Source organism: Podarcis erhardii (assembly GCF_964252035.2).
Source record: "Podarcis erhardii genome assembly, chromosome: 3".
NCBI classification, from domain to species: Eukaryota; Metazoa; Chordata; class Lepidosauria; order Squamata; family Lacertidae; genus Podarcis; species Podarcis erhardii.
Window position 1 is genome coordinate 65173852 of NC_138507.1, and position 14216 is coordinate 65188067.

At 41.5% G+C, this 14216-nt stretch overlaps 1 protein-coding gene across 4 annotated transcripts in view; it reads left to right on the forward strand.

Moving 5' to 3' along the window:
• Window positions 1-14216, forward strand: part of GRM1 (glutamate metabotropic receptor 1) — a 178375-nt gene that overhangs the window by 57616 nt on the left and 106543 nt on the right. For all 4 annotated transcript variants that reach the window (XM_081854322.1, XM_081854320.1, XM_081854323.1 and 1 more), the window contains one exon: window positions 2366-2615. In XM_081854322.1, the coding sequence (XP_081710448.1) occupies window positions 2366-2615 (250 nt within the window). The remainder of the gene's footprint in view (window positions 1-2365; window positions 2616-14216) is intronic.

Consider the following 14216-nt stretch of genomic DNA (forward strand, 5'->3'; position numbering starts at 1 on the left):
TAGCTGGCTAGGTGGAACTCTCTAGCTCTGGGAGGAGGTGGGTAATTCCTTAGCGGGTCAGATGCCTCATCAAGCCCAGATGCTGCAGTCAGCATGCAAAGTATAAAAGGGCAGCAGAGCTGAGGTGCTGGGTCTGCTTAAGTGCCCATGTTGATGGACCTTAGTTTGGATGGTCCAGGATTTCTGTGGGACTGCTTTGGTTTAGATTTTGGACATGTGGCTTGACCCTGGAGTTGACATACTGACTTGCCACCAGGTAGGACAAGGGTTCAGGACAGATTCCATATATAGAACATATAAATTGCATGATTCAGGTCAATGGTCCGCACACCCTAAGGTATATTGGCACATCCACTTTGACTAGCATCTCCTACTGCAAATGTCAAATATTCTGTGCCTCTGAATATTAACTGCCCTGCTTAGTCTTCCCACAGGCATCTGGTTGGCCACTGTGAGAACAGGATACTGGACTAGATGGACCATTGCCCTTCTTCTGTTCTTAGGATCCATGTGTTATTGTAACCTCAAAATGCTGTAAAGGCCCATACAGAGAATACGTTGAACTGTAAATGGAACAAAAAGTCAGGACTACCTTGGTTTGGTTCTTTTCAGTTTCTGATTCCTTGATCCAAGAAACCAGGTCTGTTTGTCTGCGTCTTTTTGTCCTTAGACTTTCTCCTGCAAATATCCTCTTAATATATAGTCTTGTGTGTTCTCCAGTTGCTATCAGTTGCATAGGTAAAGATCAGAGGAAACTTCCTCATAGCAAACAAATGTTCTTGGCTGTCACACACAATTAATAGCACTGCTTGAGTTTTTCAATAAAAAAGATCTCTTCAGGGAATATTTTTTAAAGTGTTCTGTCCTGACCTAAATTTGCTCCCATTACAGTCAATAGAAGTTTTATATAAAATTTAAGAGAAAAGGCCAACTCCAGACCTCCTGCCAGTCCCCACTCCACCTTTCCATGACACATGGACACTTTAAATAGAAATAGTATCATCCATCTAATATGGCTGAGGCTTGTAAAGTCAGGGGATCTTTAGTCTGCTACATTCTAAAAATGTGTCTAGGTCATGCCCATCTTTAACCTGGACACCAGCTCCTCAGAGGATGAATTGGACCTCCCACTGACTGACTGAAGACTTGGGGGAGCAGGCATCTCCACCCCATTGCCAGCCCTGAACGTTCAGGGGGAACCTTGCAGGGTCCTTCCAGAGGTGCCATTTGTGTGGCTTCCAGTTGGAGAGTCAATGGATGAGCTCCTGGTGGAGTCCATGGGAAAGGTGGAGCCACCACTGCCAGCAATCTTCAAGGGCATGGATCCCTAAAGATTCAAGGTGTAAACCCATGACAAAGTGCACAACTGAGATCTCAAAGTCACCATGTGGCTCAGTAGTAATAATAACTCCTTATGAGTAACAGTACTTTTCAAGAGGAAGGGTTTTCAAAACACCAGCAGTTGGTATTAGAATAACAGAATTGTAACTTGAAGCCTTTGGTTCGGGTCCTACTCTCCAGAGCCAGAGAAAACAAGCTTTCTCCATCTTCCGTGTGACAGCTCTTTAGATATGTGAAAGTGGCTATCTTCTCTCTGTGCAACAAATGAAGACTCCTAAAGGGCAGAACACAAAAAGCATAGCTAAGCCACCTGTGAGCTCTGAACCAATGGAGGGCTGCTCTGAATTATATTCTTATTGCTGCAGTTGGAAAGAGAGAGAAAATGGTACCTTGCCCATCTGAACACTGGCGGTCGTGGTTCACTGCTTATTCTTTGTGCCCTAACAAGCTGACAGCACCATTGATTTCTGTCTCCTCTGTCTTTGGCAGTAACAAGCCCCCAGAGACAGTGAAATCCTTGCTTTCTTGGTTAACCTCTGCACCGCTTTCCTCCCTTTGCCTTTTTTCCAAATGCTTGCCGCTTTCCAGTATCTGTTGACAAGGGAAAGTCAGCCTCTCTAAGTCAAGTGTGTTTTTCTTGCAAGAAATACTCATTATGTAAATCACTGTTGCTTTTTTGGCTAGATAGTAAAGGAACGACAAAATGAAGAACACATCATCTTTATTATGCTTGGACCCTGTTGCCCCACAGGGATTGGTTTGGTTGTACAGACTTATTCACCTGGCTTGGATATTGATAGCATTTTAACAACCCAATTTGAGAGTGAAGTTTCCATGAGTTCATTTCCCCCCAAATAACCAATAAAGGAAAGGCAGTGGTTTAAGATGCTTATGTGATTTAAGTAGCCAAGATTTACAACGGGAGAAAGCAGCTGTACTATTTCAGTTTACTGTGTCTGTTAATTCAGTAAGCTTTCAGATGCTGCAACAGTAATAATAATCCATTTATTTATTTTTTGTCTAGGAAACTATGGGGAGAGTGGCATGGAAGCCTTCAAAGAGCTGGCTGCTCAAGAAGGTCTTTGTATTGCTCATTCGGACAAGATCTACAGCAATGCAGGTGAAAAGAGCTTCGAAAAGCTGCTTCAGAAGCTCCGTGACAGGTTGCCAAAGGCCAGAGTTGTGGTTTGTTTCTGTGAAGGCATGACCGTCAGGGGAATACTTATGGCTATGAAACGTCTGGGAGTGCTTGGGGAGCTCCTCTTGATTGGGAGGTAGGTTATTTCAGTCATGTTTTACTGGTGTATTGGGATAAGAACATATCTGCCTGGAGACAAGTCACAGCAGCTGATTATTCTAAGCATGGGCATTTATTTACTTATTGCCTTTATTACTACTTTTCAGCCAGAACTCACAAAGTGATTTACATAAGGCTATTACAACACCATGTATTTAAAAATACAATAGAATGGATAGGAAAACTTGTTGGTTTAGAAAAAGCTGCTCCTGCCTACTCTCTCTTCCCCTCAGGGCAAGATGGGCCTTCAGAGGCCTCTGTGGTGGGAATGGGCCACTGCGGAAACTGGGTGGTGACACTTTCCCAAGCTTCTTTCTACTCCGCTTCGCTCAGGGCAAGATGGTCCTTCAGATTTAAGAGACAGTGAAGCGAGTTAAAAAATAAAGCAAACTATTGACATAAGTATTTCTCTTTACAAGTCTCAAAATGGTTTGTGTTGTTTATTTAATTATCATTTAGGAAACTTATCTTCTGCCTTTCCCCTACAATAGAACTCAAATAGTTTAGATTCACAAGTACTCACTGGAATATAAATTGAGGGATGCGGTGCCCTCCAGATGTTGTTGGATTCCAGTTCACGTCAGATGTTTTTGGATTCCAACCAGCTTGGCCAATGTTTAGGGATGGTCGGAGTTGTAGGGTGGTTAACTGAACAAAAGGAGGAGAAACACCCCAATCTAACAAACATGGCTTTAGCTTTAACTTGCAGTGGGGCATAATAATAATCTTATGGCAATCCAGAATATTAGTTTCCCACTCTGCTCTTGTTCTGCACATCTCACTGCCCCATACCAGATGTATCCAATTACTTAATTTTAAATGCCTTGTTACATTTCATATATCACTTTTATGAAGGCTTCTCAACTGGTGTTTTACAGCAAAGGCTCTGCAGAGTAGCATACCCTGGCCCCAAATTAATATGTTTGAGTATTTTGCCCACAGGAACAGTTTTTTAATTACATATTTGCAAAGTATTACTTTGACTAAGGACCAAAATAAATATTTCATGGCAGAGATTGTGATAAGTTTTCAAGACTCTTTGAGAGGATACTTCATTTGATCAGAGCGGCAATGCTGGAGGATGAGTGTTTAACTCTTTCCCCGATATGATTCCTAATCTGAATTCCCTTCTTCCACTCTGCTAACATGCCCACTGGGAGGAGGATATTGGCCACATTTATACCACAAATTTAAAGCACTATGATGTCACTGTAAACAGCCATGGCTACCCCTAAAGAATTCTGGGAGTTGTAATCTGTTAAGGATGCTGACAATTGTTAGGAGGCCCCTATTCCCCTGAGTGATTTAACAGTCAAACCCTCTTCACAGAGTGAATACACCTAACCCTCAGGAGCAGATTTTGGGAGCAAACAGGAGACTACAGAGAGGAAGAGAGATAGGGGAAGTCCTGTTGCATGTGTGGACCTCCGGTCATCCTGTGTTGGTTACAGCCTGTTTTAAATAAAGTTGGAAGCAAACCTATGCACATACAATTGCTTTTCCAGTGTTCCCTGCTGTGCAGTAATAACCCAACATATGCCAAGTGTTTATGTGTAGGGCTTGTTTTGACCTTCAGATGAATGTGTGAAGATTGGGAGCAGGGAGAGCAGATACGATCTGCCATCTACCCTCTCCATGTGTTGAAAGAAGGCCTGAAAAGGTCAGAATGTCTTCCCGAGACTTTCTCTTGCTGATCAATTTCTGGAGTCGGTTTGGGGGAGATCCAGCTTATGAAGTCGTCCATCCCTGCTCCAGTTTATTTCCTCTTTTCAGAACCCCCCTCCCCAATTCAGATCTAGACTTGGCCATGAACTGAGCAGATTTAGGAAACTCACAATCCTATTCTCCCAGTAATATGTACATAATAACACCAGCCTAGTCTGCAAGATTGTTGTGGGGATTACCGACAATCTATGAGAAGCATTTTTACAGAAGTGGCCACTTGAGAAAAATGCACTGTGGCATTGTGGTGGTAAATTGCATGCTGGGATTTGTATTAAAAGTATAAAAAGGACCTAAGGGGAATAGGAAAGAAACTGGAGTGTTTGGAGAAGGGCAGTGTTCAGTTTTAGTTTTGAGTGTGTTTCTGGAATAAGGAAACTGCAAACATTTGTTGGAGGCTGCTGGGAATTGTGGTCCAAAACTCCTGAGGTGTTCCAGGCATATTGGCATACATTAACTAGAAGTTGCTCTGTTGTATCCATGAATCAAAGGCAGAAGTAAATCACCAACACTTTATTCTGTAATAACAAATGACAACCTAAGCAAACAGAAGAAGTATACCGAGACCTCACAATATTGTTACTTCTCATTTCCTTTTAAAGGCTAACTCCCTTCAGCTGACAATACTCCCAGCTAGTGCTTTTCCCCCTAAAAATGTTTGAGGGTACTCACATTTTCCTACTCATATTGAAATACTGCCCCTCATTGAGACCAAACTTAGATTCACAAAATATTTAGTGGTATGCATACCCATAGAAAAAAAGCACTGCTCCCAGCTGTCTTTCAAGAAAGCTTAAAGGGAGACTGCTTACTAAATCGCCACAGTCTTCTATCAAACCCCACCTGGAGATACCAGGGGCCTGGGGCCATTGACCTATAGCTTCCTGTAAGGGTTGCCTTTGAAGAGTTTTTGAACATTTCAACTGGTTCTCAGTGCAGGGATCATGTTATACTTTACATTGTTGTATAAAAATGTCAAAATTGTATTTTAAGGATCAACAACAACACAGCACCAGGGGTTGCTAACATTTTCTCCTGGTGTTTGCTGCCAGATTTCACAAAGTAAAAACCAGGCCAAAAATGTGTTCGGAGAACCAAGTGACAGTTGCAGCCATGTCACAAAGTCATTCCCACCCCAACCCCAACCCCCACAGTCCTTTGAATGCAGGTACGGTAATAATCCTTACATCTTCAGGTTGTCATGGATAGCACTGCGTCTGCATTCAGTTGCTGCATCCCAACATATGCTCTAGTGTTACTTACAGAGGAGCTGTCATGGTCTTCAGTAGAGGTCATGTGTGTGGTGTCAGAGGTGCTCTTGTAGATATCACTGCATGCAATAATTGTGACCAGGTCTTCAGACTTTACAGATTCTATTCCTCATGCAGTTTAATTGATGTGCGGCAATTTTCATGTTAGTCAAATCAACAACTGTAGAAAGTATTGAGTAGCATAGGGTTGCCATATTTCAATAAGTGAAATTCCTGACATCCGCAGTGATTTTAAGCTTTTTTGAGCTGTTTCTGTTGCTTTTTCAATTGCCATACATCCAGGTTTTTCCTGACTTTTACTGATGCAGCAAAAATTCCCCATGAAGCCATTTTTACACCCCAAAACCAGGACATGTTAGGAATTCTTCTGACATATGGCAAGCCTACATTTAATCAAGAAAGTTTCAAATACATAAGGTGAGATCACATCTCTTTGTGGAAGAGAAGTTCTGTGTTTTTGCGTTTCTGGATAAGTTAATGCCAAGAAGGGCTTTCAGTCGCATACATACAAAGCTCCTACTAGTCTTGCTTCAGGCCCAACATGAAATTGAGACAGCTTTGGTAGTATTTTTGGATGATTCCTCGTGGTGATAGACACAGGTGACACAGTTACACTGATAATGATTAAAAAGTGTTGTGACTCTGGCAACTTGCCCCAACAGGAGACAGTAAAACTTGTTAAATTGCCTTCATTCATGTCTTCCTATCAGATTTTAAATAGCTGTGATAGGTAGCTGTTCCTCCTCCTGTTGCCTGAGGGATTAAATCCTGTCACTGCTTCAGTCATTTGTCTCTCATGGCCCTAGATGAGGTTTCATTGTAGTGAAGTGTTGTGGACTGAGCTGTCAAAAAAGAGACTGATCATGACTAGAAGCTCTGAGGATTTTGTTTCAGTTGGTAAAGACACTATTTGATACCAAAATGTATGAAGACGTGTGGGTGAAGAGCAACCTCAAAACAAGGTTCATCTCTGGACAAACTTGTTCCCACAGCTTTGTCTGTTAATAAGTCATCCATTTTGTATATGAAAGTCACATATCTTGAGGGCAATTGCACCCTCCCCAATCTCTTATGCCTTCATTTCATTAAAGCAAAACATTCTCATGAAATTAAAAGGTGCACAAAACTGTAATAAAGTATAGAGCTAAATAGATAAAAGTAACTGGCTATTTGCTCCAGTGCATCCCTTCGTCCACATGGCATTTGCTGCTTCAGTTACTTAAACCAGTGTCTCTTCTGATGTTATAATAGCTACACAGATTATCAGTTACGCTTATTTTAACAATATCAGTTCACTCCATAATATCAGTTCTCTGTGTGATCTAAGGGACCCCACACCTTTATTATTTGTTTTTATATTAGATGTGCTGTGCTGAGTTAGAATGTCAGTTTCCTCCCTTAACACGGATTTAGGATCTTGCCCTAACTTTATGCAAAGCAAGCATAAATTAAACCTATTTCACACCTTATAAAATTTCCTTAATTGAACTCTTTTCCAGAAAACACCCCAAGACTGGGCTAGATGAGAGTAAATGAGTTGGGTGTGTCTCCTGGATGTAGCTCACCTGATGCCAAAGATTTTAAGTTCCAGCTTTCTCTTCCCCCTTGATTTAAAATTCCCTCTGATGCTAGGAAGGGAGAAACTAAAAGAATCCTTCTAAATATTTTCCTTCTTCTGGACCAGCAGACTTTCTGCTGTGGATAACATTTCCCTTTAAAGCGGCTCTCTGTGTGCCCAGGTCACTTGTATTATAGATTCCCAGGCCAAGCCACATGCTCAAGCTAGTCTACCTTGTTTTGTTTTTCCTGAACAACAGGCAATGAAAAATGTAACAGAGCAGCTTATCTGTTCTTCACCACGTTGCATTATGTATAGAGGTTGAGCGTGACAATCTGCCTCATATATTCAGTCAGATCATTGGTCCATCTAGCACCGTACCACCTGTGGCAGCAGCTCTCCATAGCTTGGGAGCAGAGGTCTTTTCTACATGCTTGGGATTCCTTTTAACTGGAAATGTCAGGAGTTGAATCTGAGGCTTTCTGTGGTCAAAGAATAGGCAGTACTACTGAGGTCTAGACACTCCTTAAAGGTTAAGTATTTAACACTTTCATTTATATGGCTGTAAGAATTATATTCTTGATCTCTGAGTAATTAAAAAAGAAACATGATAATGTATATCTGTTTCTGATCTGGATGTAAGCTTATTGGAATAAAACCCCAGCCAGGTTGGTATGTGGAATAAGACCTGCATTGCAGGAAGACTCTTGCAGCCTGGTAAGGCTGATAAAAGTATGCAAAACACTGTTGTTGCTGGCAGGGGAAGCTCATTTTCACTATAAGATATGTTTGATTTAAATAATAAGATAACATGGATGGCGTGTGCCATATAAGAGCTGTGTTGTTTGGGTTGTTTCTTTAAAAACCCTTCTGGTAAGCTATGTTGCACTCTGCACTCTGTAAAATGAACTCTGAAAGCTCAGAGTAAGTAGGGTGAATGTGAAATATTTTTGCACTGAATAAAGTTTCACTGTTGAATACTTTGAGGAACTGCAATGAAAACAAAGGGGTGGCTATGGAAACAGATCTAGTAAAAAAAGGTAAAGGTAAAATTTTGGGGGAGGTCATTGCCTCTCTCTTGCATTCAATCAAGGGATGGTTGCATTTTTAAATGGTTTTTATATGTATTTATTTTTCATTGCTGCATGTGAAATGCCATTTATTAGAGCTTCATAGAAACATGAATTGAAAAATATAGACAGTCACTGTTTTTCAGCTTTTACATCTATAATTATCCTATCTATGCAGAGTCATTATAACAATGGGGAATATAATGAACAGCATAATGTCAATAGTGCTGTTCCAATTGAGATCAGCTAAAGAGCTGGTCTAAGGATTTAGGATCTTCCCATCAAAAGACATTCAGATACAAATCTACTGATGCAAATTTGATTTAAATATGCTAATTTGTAGATCCATTATCTGATACATCCAATGAAAACTTATTCCCTGACCACACAGGGCCTGATCCAAAGTCTTGTTTGTGCAGTGGTCTTCTATCAAGTTCTCCAATGGAACAGGCTCCATGCCCAGGAATTGCTCTGTTTTTTAATCGCCTCTTCATTCCTGTTCTCCTAACATACAGAAGGAGAGAGGACAGCAGATGCAATAACTTGGAGTCACTGAATTATGGTTGTTAGATGGAAGTAGGTCCTATTGATTTTAACACAACTAATCTAATAGGGTATTGTAGAATAATTTCTACTGACACTGGATATTGGACTGTGTTGAGAGTATCCATCTACATTGTACAACCAATTTAGTCACATTTTCTTGGGAGCAAAGGGCTGTGCTGTGGTCACGCACCTAGCCAGCACTTTAGAGAAAGGAGTGCGAGCTTTGCCGCAATGGTCCCCCCTATCCTTTGTGCTCTGGGTGCAGAAGATAATTAGTAATGCATTAATGAAGAGAGAGGTTTCCTAGCTCTAAACCTCCTCTTAATCTACTTTATGTGACATGCACACTTTTGGCAATAATCTCCCTGTGTAATGTGGGATCACTCTGCTGTATTTTGACAAAATGAAACAAAGAGACGATGGTTTCATGTGGGTTTTCAGCAGAGGTTTATCACCATACTTTTTTTTAAGTCATGAAAATATTAGCACAAGTGTGCTTGTGTAGAAAATTACCATATTAGTAGGTGGCTGACTCTGCATGCAACAGTTAATATGTTAAATGAATGCTGCAAGGCTGGGGAATATAGCTCAAGAAAATATGTCTCTATGAAAGCCTCGTCATATAAAAAGAGATGAGCTCTTTATGGCTTCAATACATTTGCATCTGATTTTGCCAAGTCAAAGAACCAAGGGGAACATACATCAGGTTTTTTCTTTTTCCTTTTTGCTGATCAGTAAAAAAACCCAAACAAATCATATTTGTGCCTCTCCTACATAGACTTTTAAAATTGTATAAAATATGGGGTTATATTTTTCTGAAGCTTACAGTAGAGAAAGATATTCTTTGTGATAGTGGGATCCACTGCCTGGAGAGTGCAGAGTTTAGTAGGCTTCCCAACCTGTGGCTTGGCAAGCCAAGAGCAGCTTCCCTACCACATGCGATTGGCAGCCCACAAACCTCATGTTTCTCTCTGCCACTCTGGGACTTCAAAATGGTGGCAGCATAATATTGAGCAGTTAGCAGTCCACAATACATGGCTGATGACTGTACTTGGGTTGATTGATTTCAAGTTGAGATGTCCTGCTACAATTCCTGCAAAACACAGACTTGCATGGCCTATACTGGCTTTATTTATTTCCTTACCATTTTCTCAAGGAGATCTGACATGGGAAGGAGTCCCTATTTGCCCATCAGCATCTTCTTCCTCCTTGTACCATAAGTATGAAAGGAGGGCCAGCATCTCACGTGTTTCTGTAATTTTGGTGTGGTTTGTGCATGGGTGTTATAGTTGCAGCATATTATCTGAGATGCAGTAACTGAGCCATCTTTTGCTGAAATGAGCCTTTCCCAAATTGGGGCTGTCCTGGTATACAATTCCCATCCTCTTTGACCAATGGCCTTGCTGGCTAGGGCTGATGGAAGCTTTGGTCCAAAACTTCTGGAGGGCACAATGTTGTGGGAGGGATGGGTAAAAGGGTGTATGGGAAGAAAGGGGTTGCAATTGCTGAATTCCTTCTGTGTCTTGATTGCAAAGGTAACGGATTCCAAATAAGATGCAGGATCTAACAGAGTTATCTCAGTACATCCAATTCATCTTGGCTCTTTTGCATTGAAGAGTCCCATTTATGAACCACTGTCAGCCTCCCTGATCAGTTCAGTACTACAAACCAGCTGAATAGTTTCAGTACTATGACATCTAAGAGGCTGACGTACAAAAGGGTTCAATAACTTCCATATAAGCTTTGTGGTCTGATCTCTGTGTCAGACCTTCCCACCCCCCACAAAAAACTATCAAAAAAGCATAATGGAGTATATTAAAGGATAAAGATATTATTCTGTCTCACATTGGCAAACCCCCCCCCTCAAAAAACCAAAGAAACAAACCTTGAGAAAATAAGTGGGAAAAGAGTCTGCCCTTAAAGCAAATGCCCCCCCCTTGCAAAAAAAAAAAAAAGGCTTGCTTTTAAAACATTTAATTCTAGTTTTGAATGTACCATGGAAACATAATTAATAAGAAGGCAGATCATCATATTGTCACTGACTTTCTTGGAGGTGTAGAGGACACAGGGAAGAAAGCAGATTAGAGATGTACTAAAAGCATCACTTCCTTTCTCTCTCTCTCTCTTTCACGCCCGTGAATGCATATAAAAGTGCATCCTAGGAAAAATAAAACTTATGAAGAAATATTACTAGGTTGGCCTGGATCGCCTCTATAGGACTTACTTTTTGGCAGAGGATGCCAAAGGTACACTATGTTCCTGAATGGCTAATATGTGAATGTCTGCTCTGAATGTGAATGCATGTATTTCACATAACTTTTGCATAATAAAAGTTAAACAATGGTTTTCTTCATCTGTGGCCCAAGGCGTCCTAAGTGGGGCCATGTGTTGTCACCATGAAAAGGAAAGAACAGTTCAGGCCTTTTCCAAGGCCACAGTGACAAGCACAGATTTCAGCTTTGATGCCTTCTGCGGGATGCATGAGGTGGAGTACAAACCTTACTAAACTAGAGCCCTACAGATGTTTAGGACTATAACTTCCATCCAACTTCCACCATAGCCAATGGATTATGGGGAATGTTGTCCAGAACACCTAGAAAGCACCAGGCAAAGGAAAGCTGGTCTATGCATTGAGTTCTGGAGACATTTATCTTTCAAGACACTACTGATCAGACTGCAGGTGTTTATCTTACACATGATAGCACATCTGAATTAAAATTAAAGTTCTGGTCAAAACAAAACAGGTACAGTACAGCAAATTGAATTATGGTAGGTTGTGTCATTGAATTGATGGATACAAGTATCTTACCTGCTGAGAATACAAAGAAATATACCAAACAGATAAGAATCATCTTTTTGAAGATGTAATCTCCTACTCTTTCACTAACCTTCTGTGTCATAAAACAACAAAGAGTCTTATGGTTCTTTTAAAACTAAAGTTCCCTATGTGTGATGCATTTCACAGAGAGGTCCATAATATGTATGTGTACTCTTTAATATACACGCAACATATACTTTTTTTTAGACTGCAAATACCTCTAAGGACACCAACCCATCAAAGATCCATAAGCTTCCCAAAAGTGTTCTTGTTTAGCATCCAGTGAATTTAAAATGGAACACCTTTAGTACAAAAATAAACGTGTTGAGCTGAATGAATATCAAATGAATTCTACTCATCAGTACAATTACAGTGAATATAAAATGAACTCAAAATGTGCTTGGAGGGTTCAAAGTGAATTCACAAGAAACTTGCCACCTCCAATTGCAATATCTCTGGTAAGAAAAATGCTATGAATAGGAATATTTGAGTCAGGTCCTTTAAGCTCACAGAATAATACTTGTGTGGTCAAAAGTATTTGAAACAGTTTATGGACCCAGTCAGTGTACACTGAAGCAACCTCCCACTGGAGGGGAAAACACAGGGCAGACCATCCAAATCTGCCCACCATCCCTGTGGGATAGGGGTGAAATTGCACAATGACAGTCTGTCCACACAAATCCATTTACTCCACCAGGACAAAAGGCCAAGTTGATGAAATGCCCTACTGGACAGATTATGAGACTCCATGGTTATCATGGAGGCCATAAAGTCCTAAACTGGAATGCTAACCATCAGCATGGATGTCAATAGCCCCCAGATCTTTTTCCCCCTATGGTCCTCCCAACTTCAACAGAGACCAACTCTGCCAGTTTGACCAGAGAAGCTGCTGGGCATCAGCATGTATGATATATCAGGAGTAACCCTAGTTTATTGTCTCCATGGCACAAGGCCAGGTGCAGGCCCTCACCAAGGGGTTTTCTGGAGATAGAGATGGAAATTTTATGGACCTCAGCAACTCCTCCCCGCCCCCACCCCCAAGTCTCTGAAGCCTGTGCTGATGCTGCATTGAGTATCCAAGTGCGGTGCAGGTTGGTCAGATCAACTGCCCCCACCTCACCTACTCAGGACTTGGTAACACATGCCAGATCAGCACCCTTATCCTGTACCAATCTGGTGTTAAATAACAGCATGCACAGTAGGCAAGTGACTAGGAATCAGGTTAGGGGAGGGGAGGGAGCAAGGTGCAAGGTGTAAATAGCTTTGTCATCATCTTCCATGATGACTTTCTTCTCCCTATGGCCATGTCTCCCCTTATCCATGATCACAAAGGCTGAGGAGATCAGCAGGAGAGATGAATTGCACCTATATTAGGATTGTGCTGCAGCTAATTTGGTGCAAGGTTTTGCTGTTTCAGCCACATACGTGCTGTTTCAGTCACATACGGTGGTGGAGGAAGGGGGGTGTGGTGGGTGTGGGCTGCCCTGGGTGTCATCACTGAAGGGGGTGACTGCTGGGCCTGGCCTGCAGAGCGCCTGAGCCACACATCTCTCCTGGGGAGTTACATGGTGGCTCGGGCACCTGCAGGCTCTGCGCTGCCCGAAACGGCAACGTGGGGCTTGCGGACTCCATTGAGGTTCTTGCACGGCATGCTCTGCCCAGGCCAAGGGCTTGCCCTGCCCCCAAGTGCAGGGCATTTGCGCTGCCCTGGGCCCCCGAGCAGCTAGTTACACCACTGGTCACGTAGATCCTAAAGCACTGGGTCTACCTCACCAAACCTAACTGAGCAGATAATTTAAAATCCCAATATTTATAGGGGCACTCACATGGCATTAGTGATCCACAAGGAAGAAAAGAAGTGCTAAGTGGGGGATATCACTGAAAGCTCATCATTCTTCAGTGTATTGTTGATGTTCTTTTTGTATCAAAACTAGTCTATAAAACAATGAAGGGAGATTACACCAAAGTGTGGTTATATTCTGTAAAATATTTCTGAGCATGGTGGTAATGACCTACTTGTTTTGAAAACCACGACAGGATCTTCTGTCTGCCTGTATATAAAAACTGGAGGTGAAAGGTTTTTGGCTTTGTTTTTAAAATGTTAAAGCTCTGTGTAATTACTGGCCCTGTAATGAGACTGTTTACCTTTTTTTATCAAAGGGACACTTACAGATGTTGAAGACCTGTTATTTATAGTAAAGAACCACGTCCAGTTAATAAAATGCTTCATTAATCCTAGAATCCAAAGGGATTCAATTGCTTTTGTATAAGAGATTTGCACATGAAAGGTTTCCCCTGCTTTAAAAAGTCAAAATCCCTACACAGATATTTAATTTTTGGAGACCACTCTACTGCCTTAGTGTGTCCACATTAAGTTGCCCCTAGTTGCACACCTTTGGCAGCAATCCAGTGTTGGAATTGTTTGTTTTTAAAGGATAAAAAAGGATAATTCTGGGACAAATGGGGAATGTGCAGGACTAGAGTGAGAGAGGATGCTTATTTAGCACCTAGACACACATATACATATTTGATTTAGAGCTGACTTAGGATAGCCACATGCAAATCACCAAAAGAATGGAAATGACCATATCTG